At 41.9% G+C, this 22,537-nt stretch overlaps 1 protein-coding gene across 6 annotated transcripts in view; it reads right to left on the reverse strand.

The window, feature by feature from the left end:
• Window positions 1–5,215: 5,215 nt before the first annotated feature.
• Window positions 5,216–22,537, reverse strand: part of CREB5 (cAMP responsive element binding protein 5) — a 262,546-nt gene continuing 245,224 nt past the window's right edge. For 5 of the 6 annotated variants that reach the window (XM_081883354.1, XM_081883355.1, XM_081883352.1 and 2 more), the window contains 4 exons: window positions 17,158–17,475; window positions 9,904–10,131; window positions 8,366–8,474; window positions 5,216–5,576 (listed from right to left, as the gene is read on the reverse strand). In XM_081883354.1, coding sequence (XP_081739480.1) covers window positions 5,413–5,576; window positions 8,366–8,474; window positions 9,904–10,131; window positions 17,158–17,475 — 819 coding nt within the window. In that variant the 3' untranslated portion in view covers window positions 5,216–5,412. Of the gene's footprint in view, window positions 5,577–8,361; window positions 8,475–9,903; window positions 10,132–17,157; window positions 17,476–22,537 lie in introns of all 6 variants that reach the window. The other variant, XM_081883356.1, reaches the window with a different exon arrangement.

The following is a 22,537-nucleotide window of genomic DNA, read 5'->3' on the forward strand; positions in this document are numbered from 1 at the left end:
TAGCAGATGCTGCTTTAAAGAAAATACTGAATTCTGGACATTTCCAGGTAGTAGACGCCAGCAAAAGAGGTTCCATCTAGGATGGATAACTCTTGCTTGAGATCTACAAAGATATATATATTTATATTTGTATTTATATATATATATATATTTACATATACATACACTGAGAGTTGTGCATTGCAAAAAATTAAAGGGGTAGTCCACTCAGAACCGCTGCTGCCATTCTCTGGTTTTCCGTGAGGCTTGTGTGAGATTCAGAGTCATGAATGTGCAGCAGCTGTCGCCGGGCGGGTTACTCCCAATGTAACTAAGAAAAATACAAACATATTCTAATATAAGAATGCTGTTTAAATGGAATGTGTTAAAAATAACATTTAGTAATAAATACTTTATAAAATTCTATGTGAATACTAAATTAATAGATTCCTGTTTTGTTTTTAAATTTCAACTTTGGTCCTTAATGAATTTCCATAAATCCACTATATACTTTTTTTTCCTTTTCTTCTTTTGTAGAAAAAAGTGTTGTTGGCTAAAAAGCAGATTCTAACTAAAAGGCTTCTTTTAAAAACACACACCACACACAAAATATCATCGCTTAAAAATATAAATCCCCCCTCCCGCCCCCCAAAGAAGGGCTTTTACCAGTTGCAACTAGCTTGTTAGTGAAGAGAAATATACACCAATTTTCGAAGGCCCACCACTCAACTTCCCCCTGTTCTTCCAACCCACTCTCCAAAGGGTGGAACAGTTTTACTTAAATTGCATGGATGAGCATGCAGTAAAAGCTCCCTGTTGTCATAATAAAACACACCAGAAAACTACACACACACACACACACACACACACCACTTTTTGCCCCCAGGTTGTGTCACAGAAATATGGCTTGCATAAAAGATCAATGTAGCACAGAAACGTGTATTGCAACACAGCCCTTTGGGATAAGTATTGCAATCAGCAGTGCTTGGAATTTTCTCCACACACAAACACACAGACACACACATTTCTATTTTTGTACAGTGAGATAGAACGCCCCTATATGGCATCTTATTGTGGACTCCGAACACCTCATGCACCCAAATTTTCACAGCATCCACAGGATGTCATCTTCATTCAAATGCCATACCATATGCCCCACGACGTCCACCCATTTGCTAGAGATTTACTATTTCTTCTGTTTTTTGTTTTACTTCTTGGAACTGCCGCAGCAATGGGAAATCTGGATTAAATGGGGGGGGATGCGGTACGGCAGTTGGTTGTGCGGATGCAAAACTTAGGGTTGCATGCTGAGTTCACAATAACCTGCCATGTGGAAACATCCACAGAAAGCTGTAAGAACCAAGTTCAACAGTCGTATGCAGACATCATGAGCCCCATTTTGTCAGTGCTCAGAGAAATGGCTGAGGCGCTGATATCACCAGAGCAGTATTGCAATGCAAAGTCAGGGGATGGGGAAATAAATTGTTCAGCCTCTAGTTGTAGAACACAGTTAAAATAAAGACAGGAGAGAAAGTGGCCTTCATTTCCTTATTTGAATGTGAGGGGTTGTGGATGTGATACTATGAAACAAGGCTAACTATAAGAAAGACAAGATAGGTCAGAATTATCAGAAGCCTGGAAACGAAGAATGACACACTTATCTTTTTCGATAGACTTGTAATAACGAGCATAACATGATGAGTTTGTTTTGATGCACCCGAGTCTAGTTAGTTGTAGAATGAAGAGTACGTATGGTCACACAAGGATTAGTGTGAGCTCATCATAAAGTTCTCTAACATAGGATACGAAGCATCATTTGCAACATTTTGGGGAGCATGGGATTTTGATCCTGCTTTGGGGGGCTAGTAGAAATCAGGTGGTCAAGTTCCCTAGTTGTTTCAGCAACTGATTCTTACCTGTTTGAAAATAACACCTATTTATCCCTTTCTTTTTAAACTCCTCATGCATTTTGTATACACAGTATACATCTCTAATGTCGGCCTCAGAACAAAATGCATATGAAATACTATATAGGCATTTTAAATATATTTAGTAATGCTATTCAAAATGATGAGATTTGTATTCTGTAGCTTGGTCCAGACATACTGGGAAACCATGGTTTCCCATTACATGTATAGATGAATCTCAGGCTCAAGCCCTATCCTTTACCTTCTCTAACACACACCAGGAGGAAACTGGAAGTACCTGCTTTTGATTTTGAACTAACCACAGTTCTGTTGTGATGTCTGAACTCGGGGTACTGTGGTTTGCTTAAACTATGGGTGGCATCCAATGGAAATCCACTTGCTCAATTGAACTTCTGGCTTGTCTTCTCCCTCTCCATTCCTCCATGCACCCCCCAAAATCTGCTGCCCAAAGTCCCTCAACCCTTCAGAGCAGATTTTGGGGGCGCAGTGTGGGGGGAGCTGTAGAAGAAGATGAAGAAGCCTCACTGCATGAGCCAGATGTCTGCTCATGTTAGTTTGGATCTCAGCCCACGGTTTGAGAACAAACCAGAATTCGAAACCGCAGTTTGATTTGTTTGTAACCCATACTAATTATAGTTCAGGCACAGTTTCCTGAGTTCAGATGTCATGGGGAAGTGTGGTTACTTTAAAACTGCAAGCAAACGCTTTGATCAGCTCTGACATGTGCAAAAGGAGGGGAGGTGACATGGTAGTGTGTTAAGTGCAAGGCTTGCTGAACATTACACACCAAAGAGGAAATCTTCATTGTGTGTGAATCTGGCCTATGTGTAATTTTCAGAGCAACGAATAGAAGATCTAAAGACTTTTCGACGTTTTAAGGCAGTTCCTTGGCCTAAGGAAATCCATTCTAGCCCAAGGAAATATGGCAATGCAGCTCTCATTGGGGGTTCAGTTCCTTATGTGATTCTAAGAAAAAGCAATTCATGGGAAGAATAATTTCCCATCCACTAGGTAAACGACTCGGGATTCATGTGTATAAGAAAACAATAATCTTACACAGGAATCCTAGGCATATTTTCTTGGAAGTAAGTCTTGTTAGGGACGTGGGTGGCGTTGTGGGTTAAACCGCAGAGTATAGGACTTGCCAATCAGAAGGTCTGCAGTTCGAATCCCCGCGACAGTTGCTCGGTCCCTGCTCCTACCAACCTAGCAGTTCGAAAGCACGTCAAAGTGCAAGAAGATAAATAGGTACCACTCCGGCGGGAAGGTAAATGGCATTTCCATGCGCTGCTCTGGTTCGCCAGAAGCGGCTTAGTCATGCTGGCCACATGACCCGGAAGCTGTACGCCGGCTCCCTCCGCCAATAAAGTGAGATGAGCGCAGCAACCCCAGAGTTGGCCACGACTGGACCTAATGGTCAGGGGTCCCTTTACCTTTTTAAGTCTTGTTAAGAACAACAGAAGCTGCCGTATACAGCTGTGCTTTTCCCATACTGTTTCCCTTGAGACCACTGGAACACCAGTGGTGGACTTTGGGCTCTCAAATCGCAACAGTGACTTGTGTGATGCTAAAATTCAGCACCCCAGCTTATTGCACTCTGTTCTACGGTATTGTTGTGGTGTCCCAACAGCATGGCACCCAGTGCTGCCACACTGGTTGCAGTTCCCTAAAACTGCCCCTGCTGTCACGTCCAGGGGACTTGCTGTATATGCACACTCAAAATGTTGCCGTGGTGGGGGGAGAGCTCTGTGCACTAGGCCCTTGGGCTCTGGATACCCTATTCTAGAAGTTTAAAAAAAAATTTTAAGGGGAGGGGATGAAGGCAGCACACCCCCATGGAATGCCTCTGTATAGGAATCTGCTAGACTACAGATTCTGAGGTGCACCATTGATCCAATCCAGGTCATGATCCACCCGGATCAGATCCAGTGACTCTGCTTTGGAATCTGAGTTGCGCAAATTCCTCCCCCATCCCTACGCCCAGTTTCCTGGATTTGGGCATATGTTTTGCTCTTTATTGACTGGCAACGCCACAGAAAACTGCGACTGACATAATGAGATCTGCCCTCCGCTTATGCCATGAATTTTTACAACAAAAATCTTACAAGAGTTCCCCTAGCCCTGATGACTTACAAGCAGACTTCACCTGTGGTTAAACTGCTTTTAACTTTTACCATTTATTAAAAACACTAAATCAGGATCATAAAATGTATGAGGAGGGGAGTTTCCCCCCTTGTGGGTTTTCCCCCCCTCTTTTTTTTTTTGACAAAGCAAAAGCCAGTGCAGCTGTGGATAAGTGGCTATTGAAAACAGTGACCAAGCAGCTGTTTCTGGGTAAATGGCTGGTGGGCCTGGAGGCATTATGGTTTCTTGAATACTGACAGAAAATTGTGCAAGTAGCAAGAAATAGGAATAAGAACTTTAGTCTGCGATCCTATACCCACCTGCCAGAGAGAACGCCCCACTGATCTCAGCAAGATTTACTTCTGAGTTGGGTATGTATAGGATTGCAGAGTTAGTATTAAGCACAATAAAGATGCTTAAAAAGGAGGACGATAGCTATGAGGGTTGCCAATAGGTGTAGAGGGAAGGACAGGGACAGAAAACACAGTGGAAGCTCAAAAATCGTTTCAATGGCATCGTGGTGGTAGGCTAGAGGCTTTGGACTTCTGGATGAGAGAATGTTAAGAAAGTGACAGAATGGCCAGGGAGGGTCAAGATTTCTATCCCTTGGAGCATTACATAGACCACCCGCATGTTTTCAAACATTCATCCAGAAATAAGCAGGCTAAGGAAACCATATTTTACCAAAATATAAGGTAAGGAGGGAGCCAAACATTCTGTAGGATTGAAACTTGGTGCCACAACACACTGAAATCCCAAGCGAAATTCTATGCATGGAGAATTACAGATGATAAACAGTTTGGACAAAGGAAGATGAGATGGAGAGTAGGACCAGTTGGGTGCATTGCCATAATTTGCTTTTTTGAGCGGATAACTATGTAAAGTATGGAAACATTTTTCGAAACAGAAAATAGATATGCAAGGCTACGGATGTGTTTTAGAGCCTGGTGCTATAGGAAAGTTGCCAGTGTGTAGCTGCTTAATGTTTCTCAAGCCTTGTTTTGGCTAATAAGTGGCCCTTTAACACATTTCCTCTGTAACAACTTGCAGTGGTGAGAAGGAACATCATTATGTACAGGAACAGTTTGGTTTAAACGTAACAAACAAACAAAGAATACAAACAAACAACTGGTACCAGAAAAACCGGAGAAAGCACCAATGCGTTTCCCAAGCTGATAGCATAGTCATTGCATAACTCCCTTTATTATTACTAAGTATAAAAGACATTTTATAAACTATAAAATTGGAACTCATAGTCTTTTGGGGGCTGAAGAGTCCTCCAGATCTGAGATAACTTTTTTGGGGGAAAATGCCTTTAAACCAGAAAGGAAATCTGATATTTTCCTATCACTTTTTCATAGCAGTTCCTGACCAATAGGTTTTAAAGGATCGGATTCATATCTGTTCTGTGGCTTGTGAGCTGACTGAGGGTTGAGCTTCCAACGACGTCGCTGACTGTTGATGAAGTTGTGATGGTGTTATGCTGGATGACTTGTTGCTGGGAGCAGGCAGGGACCGGACTTGAAGGAGGACTGCTTTCAGGACCTGAGAAAGGAACAAATGAAGGCTCAAGTCGACATGGGTAGAGGAAACTCACTTTCTCCTCCACTACCCTTCCATTTGCCCCACTTTTTGCAGAATATTGCAACGCTGCTAAACAGGCAGCAGAGTGTAAATGGCACAAAACACACAACGAGAGGAAATCCAGAACCCAGATATTCAGATTAGGACATATTATTATTATTAAGTTTATGATTAGAAAGTATATATCTGTCTTAAGCCTTAAGCATTTTGAGGCTGCAGTCCTCTACTCACTCACATAGGAGTAAGACCGACTGAACTCAGTGGGACTTGCTTCCAAGCAGACAACTGTAGGATTGTATAATGACACCTCAGTGTCCACAGTAAATCACCACCGTGCTACTTGCATGTACTGACGTATCATCTTCATGAAGTCAGAGCTGCTCCAACAAAATACTGAATACATGGCCTCTCCTCTCCAGGCTGCCTTGTCTCCTTTCCAAGCACTTTAATGGGGCTCTGAACGAGGTGAAGCTGGGAAAGGAAGGCAGTGCTAGTCCCAGATTCCTTGAACCCCCAAACATACATGGGAATCTGGAAGTATGAGTATAGCGGGAAGGCACTGCTCTCTGAGGCTTTATGCAGCCTGGGCAGAAGGACAAGATGGCATTCCCTCCCCAGTCCAGTCAGCAGCTGAATCTTACTTCCACAAAGGGCAAAGTTGTGTGGTACACAAAACTCTGTCCACTAGCACCTCATCAGTGGACTAATCTACAGTGGTAAATTAAAACGTTAAAAATGTGTTATAAAAATGTGACACCAGAGGGAGCTGTAGAGCAGTGATCTGCCTGCCTGACTTCTGGCATCTGCTGCCTGAGGTGGCTGCTTCACTTTGCCTAATGGTAGGGCTGGTTCTGGAGTCTTCTCTGGCCCTAGGAATTTATGGATGCTGTTGTCTCTGGGGAAGTAAAAGAGATCCTTACTCCCCAGGTGAAGAGAAGTAATGAGCTGGAGCAGCTCCAAGTACTAGTAGCAGCAGCATTATTACAGTTTATTACCTGTCCTTCCCACGAAGGTCCCAACAATTAAAACACAGCAAACATATTAAAACACAACAATTCCCAATGTTAAGAACAACTTCAAATTACAATAATAAGGTGGGTCCTAAAAATATATGTCTTGGGTACCAAAAGCCAAGGCGAACAGGTGTATCCTCAGCATTCATTCTGTACAATGAAGGTGCCAGACACACCTCAGTGGGGAGTTCCACAACTTAGGGGCCACCACAGAGAATGCCCCCTCTCAGGCCGCCATCGCCATTGCTTTGGAATAACCAAGAGGGCTCTTTTCACCAATCTTAGCACCTGAGAGGTGCTGTAAGGAAGGAAGGTATTTGGGGCCTGACACGTTTAGGGCTTTATTCCGACCTTATTTGCACTAAACTACAACTGAGGGGCACATCAAAGTGCAAGTAGATAAATAGGTACTGCTCCGGCAGGAAGGTAAACGGCGTTTCCGTGCGCTGCTCTGGTTCACCAGAAGCGGCTTAGTCATGCTGGCCACATGACCCGGAAGCTATACGCCAGCTCCCTTGGCCAGTAAAGCAAGATGAGTGCTGCAACCCCAGAGTCGGTCATGACTGGACCTAATGGTCAGGGGTCCCTTTACCTTTACAACTGAGGGGCACCTCATATATCAACAAACCTAGGTTTGCCGCCATAGACACACCCAACTGGCAGCACAGCTCAGCTGAGCTCTCAAATAAGTATACCAGTATGACATCCATGTTTGCAAACACAGGTTTGTTGAGCTCATAATTCATATTGCTAGGTGCACAACTGAGGCTATGTTTTACTTCCAAGCAGTACTACTTCAAGGTAGGGGCTTGCATACAGAGAAGCAAAGAAAATAATAAAACCATGCAAGAAGCAAGAAGCGTTTGAGGTGATTTTCTATGTGGTCCTGACTTTTCTCTTTCATTTTTGGAGGGCTATTCCAACTATGTGAGCCCTGCGCTGCAACCTAAAGCGGCACAGCTTTGCTATGTAAATTGGCGCCATCTTTGATGCTCCCCCCCCCCCAGTCTCAAAATCTTTTTTTCTTGCATCTCTAGCTGTTCCTGTACTTTTAATGTCCTATATGACATTTTTTATTGTATTTACCATTCTAAATTGTACCCTGCCTTTGAAGACTTGAACTCAGTGACAGCCAATAGATCAAACAAGAAAGCAAATAAATCAAATAACAGTAAACTTATGGTTTAGACTGCAATCCTATACCCACTCCTGGGAGTAAGCCCCATGTAACTTACTCCCAAGTGCATTGGGGCTTACTTCTGAATGGGTATAGATATAGGATTGTATATGGAAGGTGCAATGCCCAGAATAAGAACAACAGGGCTAGGCATTACTGGACATTCTGAGGCCTTTGAGATGCCTCTACCATGTATATTTTAGTACTGAGGCTTCTCTAAGTCTGAACTGTGACACTGGTCCAGCTTGCCCATAATGTTAAACCATAGTTCATATTTCACTTTGATGGTTTGGCTTTACAGCAACACACGGGCTCGAGTTTGCATATAATTACAAGCTGTGGTTTGTTGCTCCCAGATATTTAAATCTTGCTTTAACATTGAGTGCAAACCAGACCATTTTAAGCATTGGTTGCTAGTATGCATCACCGCAGGTGCTTTTCCTCCATGCCATTCCTAAAGATGGTTGAATGAGACTGTTTAGAAATTGAGAGGTTAGGTCAAAAAAGAAATGCATCATTAGTACTTAACCTATGATAATATAAATATGTTACCTACTTACTTAGGTATCCTTGCGATTCTTTCTGCATGGCTGTTATTGGACAGTCTTTGTGTGTTAACAACAACTGTTTCAGCTGTGCTACCTCGTTTTTCAACATGGAAACCTCATTCTGGAAGGAGATAAGAAATTTTTTACTTTAATAAATGTATACATCTTAAGAGGAGACAACTTTGCATGCTTTTCGTTGTAATAAATATAGTAGGCTTGAATACAGTTTGAATCTTCATGCAATTATTTTTTCATTGTAGATATACTGGGACAAAATCCATATCCTGCCATATATATGCCTTAAAGTCTACTGTGTATCTGCCATCTCATTTTATTTTTTAAAAAATCAGTCTTAATAGGATTATTGCTCCAGAGCATGACAACCACAGTAAATGAGGCAGCTCTACTGCTCATTAGGATTGTACTTTAGGATCCCAGCATCAGATTGCTGCTTTGTGTCCATTTTTTTTTAAAAAAAATTAAATTAAATTCTACATATTTAGCAGTGGATTGACAATGAAATAACCATTTTTAAAAAACAAACAAATCCAATTCTGACAAATGTAGCATGGTGTAGTGGTTAGAGAGGCCAGGGTTTGAATCCTCACTTGGCCATGAAGTTCATTGGGTGTGACCTTAGGCCAGTCCCTCAGCCTAACCTACCCCACAGGTTTGGTGTGGGTATTTCCCCTTTGGGGAAAGGGTGAGATCTAAATGCAGTAAATGAATAAATGAATGGATGGATGGATAGAGAGATAGATAGATAAATAAATAAATAGATAAATAGATAAATGAATGAATGAATGAATAAATAAATAAATAAATAAATGGGCTCTCATGTATACACAGTGCTCCCTTCCTCTCCCTCTCATGTGAATGACCTCTGTGTGCATATTACAGTATACAAGCAGCTCAGGATTGCGACAAATATCCTTTGAAAATGAGGCCCAATATTACAAAAGACTTTAGCTACAAATAAATGGATTGGAGCCTCGTGTTTTGCTCTGGAAATGGAAGAAGCTTCTGTTTACAGAAGAAGAATTGTGTCCACAGAAGGGGTTTTTCCATTCAAGGAGCAAAAATATTATCAAAACTTAAACTCGTAACTGTTTTAAAAAGAGAACTACAATGGCTCTATTGGCTTCCCACCGGAGCGGTACCTATTTATCTACTTGCACTTTGACATGCTTTTGAACTGCTAGGTTGGCAGGAGTAGGGACCGAGCAACGGGAGCTCACCCTGTCGATGGGATTTGAACTGCTGACCTTCTGATCGGCAAGTCCTAGGCTCTGTGGTTTAACCCACAGCGCCACCCGCATCCCTAGATACAGAGATGATAGATCATAGATAGATAGATAGATGATAGATAGATAGATAGATAGATAGATAGATGATAGATAGATATTTTTCAGATTCTCTGTGTTTGCGCTAGTAGCCTAAAGTGTAGCAGCACCAGTTTAAGTCAAGAAGGTCTTGCTGGTGCAGCAGTGACCCAAGATGCAAACAGTGCCTCTCTGTGTCCTAGGCATGTCCTAGACAGCAGCCCGCACCTGAAGTTGCATGTTTGTCTGGGTGAGTTCTTCTGCTTTCTTTTCCAGTGACATCACCCAGACCTTCCTCTTCTGTCTGCAGCGTGTGGCAGCTGCTCGGTTTCGTTCCAGAAATTTCCGCCGCCTCTCATCTGGGTCTTCGTCCACCACTCTCCTTCGGCGCCCCCCAGTGGGCTGAGGCGGCTGTATTGTCTGTGTGGGCTGCATCTGTTGGGCTGCTGCTGATACCTAATGAGAAACACAACTGATCTTAATTAAGTATCCAGTAAGGGGATGACACCATAGCTGACTGTGGAATAATAATAATAATAATAAAGATCAACTGTAATAATAAAAAAAAATACGACCAGGATATGTTCTTTGAATACAGACATTTTGGCAAGATATGAGAGTGGCAGAAGTTCAAAGACTCAACCAGATGCCCTTAAATTACTCTTCGACTAACAGCCTGCATGGACCAGGAAGATGTTTTGGAAAATGGCCTTTTTGAATTGCAGCAGAGAGGATGTTTTATTTTATTTTATTTTGCTCCATCGTATTAAAAAAAATATGTTTCATTTCATTTCAAGAACAGTTAAAAAAAAAAGCCAGTCAGTTCAAATGTGAAACATCTAAATCACACCAGTGACTTACATTAATCACAAAACAGAAGGAGCCTTGGGACCCTTAATTTTGTTCCTAATTTAAAGGCGTGCATTTTCCTTTGCATGTCTTGTTTACACAGATAGCTATCCTGAGGTAATAACCCATTAATTTGCTGTGCTTTGGATTTATGAGAAATAAATAAACCTTAAGATGGAAGCAGGCTTTGAACCAAGTGGGCAATTAAGGGGTGTCCTATTATCCCCCTTTTCCATTTTCTTGGGGAAACTGAGGTGATTCACTGATGAGTTTATGGGAACTAAAAAGAAATTAAGTTCTCAGAACCATTAATGTGACAGTTCTGTGAGGAACTGGAACACCTCATAAGACACATGATGGATTTCATATTGGAAATGCTTTCCATCTCAACCCGTTCATGGGTACTACACCAGGGAGGACAATTCCAGGCCAGTGAGCTAGCTCTGTTGGCTTCCTAGCTTTGCACCAACACGACATGGTCCTTTCAAGTAAACAATCCCAGCAAAACCTTCTGGAGTGTCGTGAAGGATTGCTAACACAGGCTGCGCCACACATTTTTGCCATCTGAGTTTGTGAATGTGCCTCAATTTTTTTACAATGACACCACAACAACTTTCAGCTGCTGGTTGTTTTCCAAATAGTAAAAGTCAAATGGCAGCACACGTAGAAAATCCAAGTTGTTTGACCATGACTAAGGCAATCACTACTTTAATAATGAAATTACCATTGTATGCCCAAGCATAGGCCCCATGCCATCCATCTCACATTTTAGCCTTCTTGCTGGATTCTGTGAATTGGTCCTCAGTGTCTATCACCCCCATCTTGGCTTGAGAAGTTAATGTTGAGTAATGCCAGATGCCCCTTCCAGCAGGGATATGTATGTTGCCTCTACAGCAACACACCTGAAATGTAAAGGCCTCAAAGGTCTCTTTTAAACTGTCAGTCTAACATCAAAAGCCACAAGCAACACCTTCTGAGCCATCAAAGGTTTGTTGTTTACATTGCAGGACACGGACATCTTTGCACAAGCCTTTCTGCCTTCTCCCTTTTTAATTCAAGCTGTAAATTCTGTTTCTACTTCTCAGGTTGGTTCTCTTATACATAACAGCCCTTTCCACTCCTTTAATGTTGTTTTACTTGAGTGAAAATGTGTTCCTTTTCAGTCTCTTGTTCCTCTGTTGCCTGAATATTCTTAGATGACATGGTGGGACAAACCCTGGTAAAAACAGGGCTCTTGTACCTCACTGTATATGCAGGAAAAGATAGACCAACTTACACAACATGCAGAAAATGTGGCCAGAGCGGTTCTGCATACCCTCCAAAACCTTGAAGGCAAAAACCAGGAAACCATCTTCCCAGGGTGGCCATTTTGGGTGCTTTGATCTCGAATGATTTCATGCTGCAGTTCCCCTCCCGAAAAGCACATTTTGGGGGTATGGAGTCTCCAAACATGTGCTTTTCAAGGCACAAGATCATGGCCCTGGGGGACAAAGCATTTTTTTCTGGAGAAAAACTGCGGTGCAAAATTGCACGAGATCACAGTGCCCAAAATGGCCACCGTTCTCTCATGAGAAAAGAAATGGGATGTCCCAGCTTTCTTGGGACACTTGCAGGGTATGTGAAATAATCACTTGATAGCTTACCACAGAAGGGAAGCTCTTGCATCTCTGTCCACATTACACCCCAGCTCATAATGTGTTTCCCGCTGACATGGTAAATGTACTCCATGGTTCGTTCAACACACGGATGAGTTCTTTACAGATCTGCCCAACACATATTCTGGGTGCATCAACATGGCTATGCCATAGTCCTTAGAGATGTATTATTTAGTATATGCTCCAAAGGCTGACAGGACTGTTTGTGCTTATGTGATGACAGAGGATCGTGGAAGTGCATAGATTGCAGGTTTTAGAGCTACTGACTCATTTGAAACACATGAATGTGTTTGGTTATGTAGATAATGTAGCAGAATCAATTAAAAAGGATACAGAATGTTGTCATATATAATTTTTTTGTTAACACATTTCTGACAATGTATAATTCACAACAAGGGGTAATGTAGGGTTGGCCATTTGGGGGTGGACCAAAGTTGTTGAGATTTTTTTAGTGATTTTCCTGGACATTTCAGTGATTTCTACCAGGACGCTGTTTGCAAGGGCTGAATACCAGCTATGTCCAGGAAATTACAACCTTGCTGTCTCAAAGTTCTTCTGATTGGAAATTCATCTGAAAGAAATTTCAGTATTAAAACCAAACATGTGTGAAATATCTGAATTAGGCCAGCCGGTACAGAGCAGAACAGAAAGGGAACTGCTAAATTGGCTGGGCTTTGCCTTGATCCCTGATTCTGTATGTCTCTCCAATTGTTTATAACCCTACTGCTATATTTTTAGCCATTCATTTTAGCAATCCCATAATTCATTAGGTTCTGCAGGGCTGTTGAAAACTTTGAAATTTAATACAGGGGCATGGCATAAAATAATCAAAGTTATGGCAAAAGGGGAGCGTAGCTCCTAGCAATTCAGATCATGCATTGGTTTTGACATGAACCTTGAAACTTAAGTATTTGGTTCAATAGAAAGAGTTGGTTAATAATTAGTAAAGTGTACCATAAGATTAATGTGTCTGCTGAAGCAGTCTGACCCCCCAAAGAGGCCAATACTGAGGGGAATTATAGATGGATTTTGAAAGCAATAACCTTATGTTTATTACTCACTCAAACCATCTTTTATCCCAGTCAATGCCCTCTTCAAAAAGTGTCATTGCTTTTGTGTTCCCTTGAGGAATTCAAACTGTTCTGTTGTCCAGGGAACTACCTGACCTATAGATCTTAAAATCTCCACCCATCCTCCAACCAGCAATGCACAATGTTTTCTGAACAAATATCTCTTTTTACATGTCCTACAGAAATGGAACAATTTCTACGAAAGCCCACGAGACTGCTTTTTGTGGGTTTTTGCAACAGCTATCATCTGTTGTTTCCTCCTTCCACGTGCAACTATTAAATCTTTATCTGTTTAGAAGGAAGGTGAAATTATCTTGGAGTTTGGTAACAATTATTTCTGAACAGGCAGTTGAAGGACTGTACCTGATTCTCCCAAGGCACCAATCCTAAATACATACACCTAGAATTAAACACCACGGAAATGGATGAACTTCTGCATACCCGCTATAACCTGGCAAAGGCAATTTGCATATGGCAAGAGGTCTTTTGTGAACTGATTGCCTTTCCTGATCCAAGTTCCATGTGTGCAAAGAGTGTTGCACGGTGTGGGTGGAAAAGCCCTGCATTTAGTTGAGGGCTGCACATGCACAGTTTTTACCTAAATCAGGACCGCATGTACAAACTCAGTACTGTTGAGTGTTGCATTCTTGAGCACCCCTTCTGAGGAATGGAAGAACTGATTCCAGGCATCTCAATTGTTCCTCTCTGAAAGTGTTGATCAGTAATGTCAAAGCTGATAGAATTCCTTCACCACCATCTCTTTTCATACACAAGGATCTCTACTTAAGGGCCAATGTATATATATATTTAAATCACAAATGACAATTGGCTATGTCCATCTCAATTATTTGTGCACTGCTTCTTTTGTTAGTTAGTGTCCATCTTGTATATACGCTTCCTTCAAATTTCTATCTAGTGGGTCAGACATTGCATTCCAAGCAATGAGAAATTCAAATCCATCTCTTAATGCTTTCACTTTCTTCTTTCTCTGCTATTACCATTCTAGAGTCCCACAACTTTTCACCTTGGCACCATTTGTCACTATCCTGTAACTTCTGTGTGTGGTTTTTTTTAGCCCACGTGATCTTAGCTATGGGATTTTTGATCAGGATGCCAACCAAGACAGAGCATCCATAATTGCCGTCCATTACTTTACTTGGTACCCCCAAATTAAGACCAATCACTCAAGGCCCATTACCTTGAGACTCTGACCTTCCCACAACTATACAGGGCCTTTGTAGAACTAAGATTCCAACAGATGCCCTCAGCATATTTAGTGTGATAGCCTGGGAATCCGATTCAGAGGCTGAACTGGAGGAATCCCAGCCTGCACAGGAGTCCCCGCCTCCAGGGCCGGCTGAGCTGGGGCAGGGCCTTGATTCTGAAGCGCCTGCACCTGTGCCGGATCCTCAGGAGCAGGCACCAGGTGAATCCACTCGGGCTCCGGAGGCGATTGAGGACGCATTGCCTACAGGTGCACCTCTCCCAGCCCTGTCAGGGGAAAGCGAGTCTCCCCCTGGGTCCAGTAACCCACCGGCCTCTCCTGAGCTGCAGAGGCTCAGGGCAGAGAGGCGGAGGGAACTGGTTTCTCCCAGGAGGAGTGCTCGCCTTAAGGCCAGGAGAGGCGGGTCACCTGGGGGCCAGGACTGCCCCTGGCCTCAGAGAAGATAAAGGCCAGTCAGCCCGGTCCCAGGTTGCGGGAGCAACATCATTGAAGAGCTGTTTCGGCCAGCACCCAGTCCTGTTTCCCCAGAGTTCCTGTCCTTGCCCGATTCCTCGCTGTGGACCCCGCTTCGCCCGTGGAGGACTGTCTGCCGACCCTCGACTCAGGTCCTGGACATCGCCCCATGGTAACCTTCCCCCCTGGACCAGCACATTTAGAGAGGAGATACCGGGGAATTCTCCATATGGATCACAAATGTATACATGGCTCTCCTCAGGTAGAAGACATTACACACTATCTATTGATTTGCCCCCTGTACACAACACCCAGAAGAAAATTTATATCGCCAATTCTTAATTGGCTTCCGGGTTGATCCACACAGGAAGTGATAGGAACTCCTAGCAGATAAACACCTGTACATTACACAACAGGTAGCCAAGAAGCTCCGTTCCAGCTATGTGAATGCATCCCAATCTTAAATTTTAATGTTGTAAATTTCCTTTAGATTGTTAACTGCTGCAGGTTACGTTATATGATTTTAGATGAAAGTTTTTCTTTTATTCTCTGTCGTCCATTGTAAAGACCTTTGACTACATACAATAAAATTGACTGTTATACAGAATGTATAATTTCACCTTTGATACCAAAACTTTTTTTTAAGGATTGCAGGTTGTTTTAAATGGTTTTTAATGTTGTGTTTTAGATTGTTGGAATCTGCCCAGGGACTTTAGGATGAAAGCTGAGTAAATAATAATTTTAATCAGCTTTGCTCCTCTGCTGTGTTTAAATCTTGATGGCATTCTAGAGAAAAAAACTTCATGCAAACTTCCTCAGTTGTTTCACATCTAACTTTAATGTTTAATCTTATATTCAGCTTGGTTTCAGTTTTGCTCTGGGTATTGCATTAACCTGGTGGATTTTATCCCACTGAGATTGAAAAATCCCTCAACGGTAAAAATAAAAATGTTGTTTTCCTATATGACTGATTCTCCGTAACATCCATAAAATTTTTTATAGTAATGACATGTAGGTTGCTATGGTATATAAAACAAACAAACCATGGCACATACATGGTCAAATGTTGCCCCAAAACACATGTGAAAGGCTAGTTATTTCAATACATTTTGCAGCAATACACTTGAACAGCTGAAAACCTCGTGTGACAGACACTTTTGCAGCTGCTGTATGGCAGCAGACACATGAATACTCTGTGGGGAATACTGCTGTAACTCACAGAAATGGGTCCTGCGGCATAAAGTGTGGACCTGCCTTGAGATATATTCATAACCGTAGGCTTCTTAAACCTGAAAATTTGATTCAAGCTCTTTGGAAGGTGGCAACTGGTGCAAGCAATGATACCTAAATTTAGAAACGTGTTTGAACTTCTACCCCATCATAATCCACTTTAGGTTCTCGGCATAGATTCCTGAAGTACAATGTCCACCTTGATGCAATTTTTTTTGTTTTAATAGTCCTTGATATAAAGTGAAGGTGCCAATGAGCAATGCCAGGTTTACACATGAGCTAAACAAGCTAAAGCTTAGGGCCCCACTCTTTTTGGGCCCCCCCCAAAAAATTAAAGGAAAAAACCCCTGGATGTACATTTCCAAAATATAAGATAAAAAAGAAATAAAATAAAACCTACATACAGCAACAGTGTTTTGCTCCTATGATGTAAGGAATGGGCCCCGCCTGCTAGCCTGCTCCCTAAAATATCACTGGTGTGCTCCTTTCTATATACCGAGTGCCCACATTCTGCAAGGACTGGTTGCACGGCAACATGTGCAAATCGCTTTAGATACCTATTAGGTCCATAAATCACCATGCAGCATATATTCAACACAAAAAAACAGCGACAAGGACAGCTGGACATATAAAGGGCCCCATTACCTTCAGTAGCTTAGGGCCTCATCAAACCTAAATCCAGCCCTGCCAACGAGTACAGAAAGAGCTGGAGAAAATAAAAATCAAGCCAAGTTACAGGGAACCAGGCAGAGGGCCTTCTCGGTAGTGGCACCCACCCTGTGGAACGCCCTCCCACCAGATGTCAAAGAGAAAAACAACTACCAAACTTGTAGAAGACATCTAAAGGCAGCCCTGTTTAGGGAAGCTTTTAATGTTTAACAGAAACCCAGCCAGATGGGCGGGGTATAAATAATAATAATAATAATAAGTAATAGACAATGTGAACATTTGATTTTAAACCCGAATTTATACCACAGAATATATTTTGAGGAAGTTCTACCTGTGCTTGCCCGCCTGTGTGCAGGGGTGGATGTGGCGAGGTCTGATGGTGCGCTGGGTGCGCATGAAGGTGAGCGTGAGAGTGGTGGTGGGGGTGGTTCTGCTGGTGATGCGTCTGAGGGTGGTGCGCTGGGTGCTGATGCTGGTGTGGATATGGGTGATGAGGTGGAAGCGTCTGGTGCTGGTGCGGATGTGTGTGCATATGGTGGTGAGCTGTCTGGTCCTGTCGGGAGCTCATCATCTCCATCATGTGGCCCATGCTGTTCATATTTCCATTTGACATCCCTGCAGGATGGTGAGTCAATGCTGCCTTCAACCTCTGCAACAAAAAAAGAGAGTTTGTTTATAAAGGCAGTCCACAGGCAAGGAGATGTCATATTCTTTGCATTTGTTGGCCGCCACAAAAGAAAGGTCTCAAAGCAACGTGACAAAATACAACAATTAAAATCACTATAAAATTATCCATAAAGATTATATGCGGCTAAGATTTGTTGCAACCGTCGTTGGTTTTGTTAACTGACAAAAATGAAGCCACTCGGTAGCCCTGTTAGAATCTCATTTGAAGGTGGAAATGTGAATATTCCTGAGGGAAGCAGAACCAAAATTACACCAGAAAGCAGTGGAGGAACTCAAAAAAGTGCTGGAAAAATTACACAGATTAACACCAAATTATTCCTCAAGCGTTTTGAGAATAGGATGCTGAAAATGGAATTAAAAAAAATAATAATTCAATACAATATTCTCACATTTAAAGCACAGCCATTTAATGCAACCATATGGTGATGTAGGAATTGTTTTGTTAAATTGTGCTCAGTGGAACCTCAGTGTAAACATAGATTCGAATCCAAGGAACTGTGAGCTGAGGTAAAACTGAGGGCTGGTGGCAGATGGTGGGCCTTACAGCACCACAACAGAGCTTGGTTATAACAGCCTTCAGCATATCAACCACTGTGGATCATAAAAAAGGACTTGCTCAAGGGCTGTGCTCACAGAGTAACTTTTCTGGATTTGGAGACATTTTCTCTCAAAATCTGCTTGGTTGGAAATATCCCTTCAGTAAGTTAAAGGCTCTTTCTGTTAGCAGATGAAACACCCTAGATCTCTGGATCAAAGCTGTATTTGTTTGTGACATTTTGTATACCATTCTTTAAAATAAAACTATTATTTATTTCAAGGTGTCTTAGAATAACAATTCAAACAGCAGAGGCACAACAGCACTTAAATAAAAATCAATAATCTTTTAAAAGGCTCTTAAAACGCCACTATTCTATAAATATCAATTAGTATATGGTTACAATAAAAATATGCACCAACTATGCCTGGTATTAAATAATAAAAGTCACCGTTCATCTACACATAAACATAACCTGATTCGTAAAAAGAGGAGGAAAATATTCAAAATGCCATATAAACAAGGATTCAACACATCCAAAGCTAGAAGTCTTTTTAGAAAACCCACTAGGTTTCTTTCTTATATATTTTAGTAATATTGTGCTCTTACTTTTGCCTTCTTTGTTTATGCTGAGGTTCCATTGGAAACACACACACACACACACACACATATATATGGCATGATGTGCTTACATGAAAACCTCATGTTTCAAATTGAGTGTTGATTTGTTTGTTTGTCTGTTTAATTGGTTTTTAATAGCCTCTGATGCATTAGGTAATTTGGAATGCTCCCGTGTGAAATTTGTTTTAAAACCCAGTATTTCTAGGTTCTCCTTTTGAGGTTTGTCTCTGTCGACGTGCATATCTCCTATTTGGAAAAAGTTCGGAAGTGTGGGGATGAAGGAAGCACAAATCACTCATCCAGTTTCCTCCAAATGTCTGGTGTGGCTTTTGTCTGACAATGCCAGGGACTGAACAATGGGATGTGCTTTTCTGTTTCAGAACCTAAGAGCCTGGAATGTAACAAGTTATCAGCCACACTCAAATAAAACAGCAACTGTTTCCATCAGACTAAAAGGTTAATTGCTGCCATTAAGGAAAAAAACAATGGTGAGAATTTTGAAATATTTGCTGGAGCAACCAAACATTAAATGCACATTGTAGTCTAAGCGGTCCTCATCTTTTATTTCACCTTAGGGATAATTCTTCAGCTTTAATATAGGTGAAATATGTCAACCTGCCTGGGTGCAACAGCTCTGATTTCACTTAACTTATTGTGGAATAATCAATTTCCATAGTAATGAAAAGGCAACAATGCTACCAACCTCCTGTTTTGAACTCAAGACGGCTAATGCCTTTTGGTTCAGGGGCATAAAGTGATCTCTTTCCAGGAATAGGATTGTTTTGTTTCAGTTCGTGTGATCAACAGATTTCAGATATCCATTTCATTCAGTTTTGCCGTACACATCAGATGAAAGAATTCCTCCATACCAGACTTTAAACGTGAATAATTCACCACATGCAGGCAGGCCTCTGGGCTGCAGCCAGCAGAGCACAAAATATGTGATACAAGTGTTGATAAAGTATCACAGGCAGAACTCAATTCTTAAAATAACCTTTAGCTGCTTCTTCTGCTATAAAGTACTGTTCAAAGTTCAAAAGCCTGCATTCATTTTCAACACCAAGATTCCCCTTATCCGCTTTGCGTATCTCACATTTTCACCTAATAACCATCCAAAAACAGCACGGCATTTGCCAAACAACCACTTATTTCAGAGAAGCATATTTTTCTCCACTTGTTAGGCATTTTCTGGGAAAGAGAGAGTCTTCCCCTAGATTCCTCCTTGACTTCTGCTACTGCTACACAACCCTTATTCACACAGTGATCCGTCGGACATGGTCACACATTGCTCTTTAAGAGTGCTTGCAACTTAACGTTATTTGCAAAAGAGAGACATGGAGGGGAGATACCAGGGGGCAGTGCAGATGCAGAGGAGGTAAGGCTGCTTTGGCCCAGGATCAGGAACGCTTTTGTTGGAGAAGAGACCAAATGCAACATTTCACCCACTCAAGATGGCTGCACATCCCCCTCACGTTCAGAAAAACAACGACGACAAATAAAGAAGAAAATATGGAGGGCGGCACACATCAATACTTTAGTAACCTTAGTTTCTCAGTATGTGTAACTCAGGAATCCAACTCGAGCAATACAATATTGAGTTTTCATCCATTTAAACAGGGATGAGGAACTGTGGCCCTCCAGGTGTCATCATTCTGACTTGGCTATGGTGGCTGGAGCTGGTTGCAGCCGGGAGTCTAACAATAACATCTGGATGGCTTCAGGTTCTTGCCCCTCATGTATTAAAATGTACTATACAGTGTTACCTTGGGTTACATGATGAGAACAGAAATTGCGCGGTGGCGGCGCAGCAGCAGCGGGAAGCCCCATTAGCTAAAGTGGTGCTTCAGGTTAAGAACAGTTTCAGGTTAAGAACAGACCTCCGGAATGAATTAAATACTTAACCTGAGGTAAAACTGTATTTCACACAGCATATACAGAGACCAGCATGAACAGACTCATTTCCATCTGAAGGGTTCTTCAGGCACTGTGGTGGTGATCTCCCTGGAACAGAGTTACTTTTGGCTAATCCAGAACTGACCGACCCAGTTATGCTCGTCTCTATTTAAGTCAATAGGACTAATTGAGTTTTACCATGTTTAAATATCCCTCCTTTCCCCCATTACACCGGGAATCCAATTTGGGCGCACAGGTTGGTCATGATGACGATGCGCAAAAACTCTCTCAGCCAAAAAGCAAAGCAAAAAAAACACACCCCTCCCACTTGTTTTATAGATCTGGTATCTTTACTTTGGACAACTGCGCCATAAATTAGGTTATCTGTCCCCAATTAGCTTACTGAAAAACAGAAGCACCGCGGCCACTCAAAAAGCAAAACAAGGAACTTATCAAGGAATTATAATTCATCCTTACCTCCATTACTAAAACAAAAATGCACCCAGCTCCGCTGCCCACGGTCTTTGCTGTACACTGAAATGGAGGATCTCTTTGTTTAGGCTAATTTTTTAAAAAATGAACACAAATTCTATCATAACCACAAAATAGCTGGTGGTAGTAGCTGACGAAACTCACCAAGGAAAGATATAGAAAAATACACCAATCTAAGTCATTTTCAAGCAAGGCATTCTTTTCCAAAGCCAAATCTGTGGCATTAAAAGGGTTGGATAACTACCACTATTTTGGTAAAAGTCCAGTAACGTTATATTAAAGAGTGTTTATTCTGCCCAAATATAAAACTCCCACAAACCCCTATTTGCCAGAATTTTTATAAATGGTGACTATTAGTCTGTAGATGTGCCCACGCACTGTTTGTCCAAATGATCCTACTTTGATGGTGAACTGCACCACTTGCCATTATAAACTGCACACTCCCCAAACTCTCTTCCCCTTTCCCCAAAGTGTCAGGGATGAAAAAGACCTTAATGTGTGAAGGAACATCCAGCTCCAAAAGCACACACACACATACAACTATGAAAGCTGTGAATTTGATTCTCAGTAGAATACATTATTCTGTTTTCTTTCCACAGACCCTTCAGCCACATCTATTTATTTGAGATTGCAAATCAAGAGAGGCAGGGAGAATCTTGACGTGCAGCTGGTTTCTGTCAATAGGGGTCATTTGTATGTGGTCTCTGTACTTTACAAGCTCCTTGTTCACTTTTCCCAATGGGAGGGTGGGCCAGCTGCCCTGGATCCAAATTCTGGTAAGAGACCAGCTATCTACCTCATCTTATCCCATAGCAACAACAGCAACTGCCCAACCCCTCTTTAACTTCATGCTTAGGTCAGCGCTCCATTGACAGGAGTGTTACGGAGCCCCTGCAGAACATTTATCAGACACACACCATGTTCTTGCCGTGAATGAGAAGTATTTGAGGAAACATTTTTATTCCTCTATTTGAGGAAACATTTTTATTCTTCTGCCTTTAAGAACAGGCGCTTAAGACCTTTGTAAAACTGAAGCCTTTGCAAAATAAAGCGAAATTGCACCACCCGCAACATGGGCACTGCAATATCAAATTATCTTACGTGCATTAGCCAGCATTATTGGAATAATGTAGACAAAACGTCTTAGATATTGCCAAGTGCTCCTGAGATTCTAATTCATAATATTTCAAGTGGGATCTGCAATGCAAAGTCTTCTTCTTTACTGTTCAAGGCAGCAATGCCCTTTTCCATGATACTCCATTTCAGCTTCCCATCCACACATTTCTGACCACCCCCCGGCAGTGACCAGGCTGTATTTGGAGGCTACAGAACATACTCAAACCTCACTGAACTGTTTTTAGAGGTCCTCCATATAAGGGTTTTGCTTTTTTAAAGAAAAAGATTTGCACTTAAATCAACCTTGGGGTCCCCCGAGCCTACTGATATTTCCTCACATGCACAACTAAATAAATATATGTATTTA

Source organism: Podarcis melisellensis (assembly GCF_964234715.1).
Source record: "Podarcis melisellensis genome assembly, chromosome: 12".
Taxonomy (NCBI): domain Eukaryota; kingdom Metazoa; phylum Chordata; class Lepidosauria; order Squamata; family Lacertidae; genus Podarcis; species Podarcis melisellensis.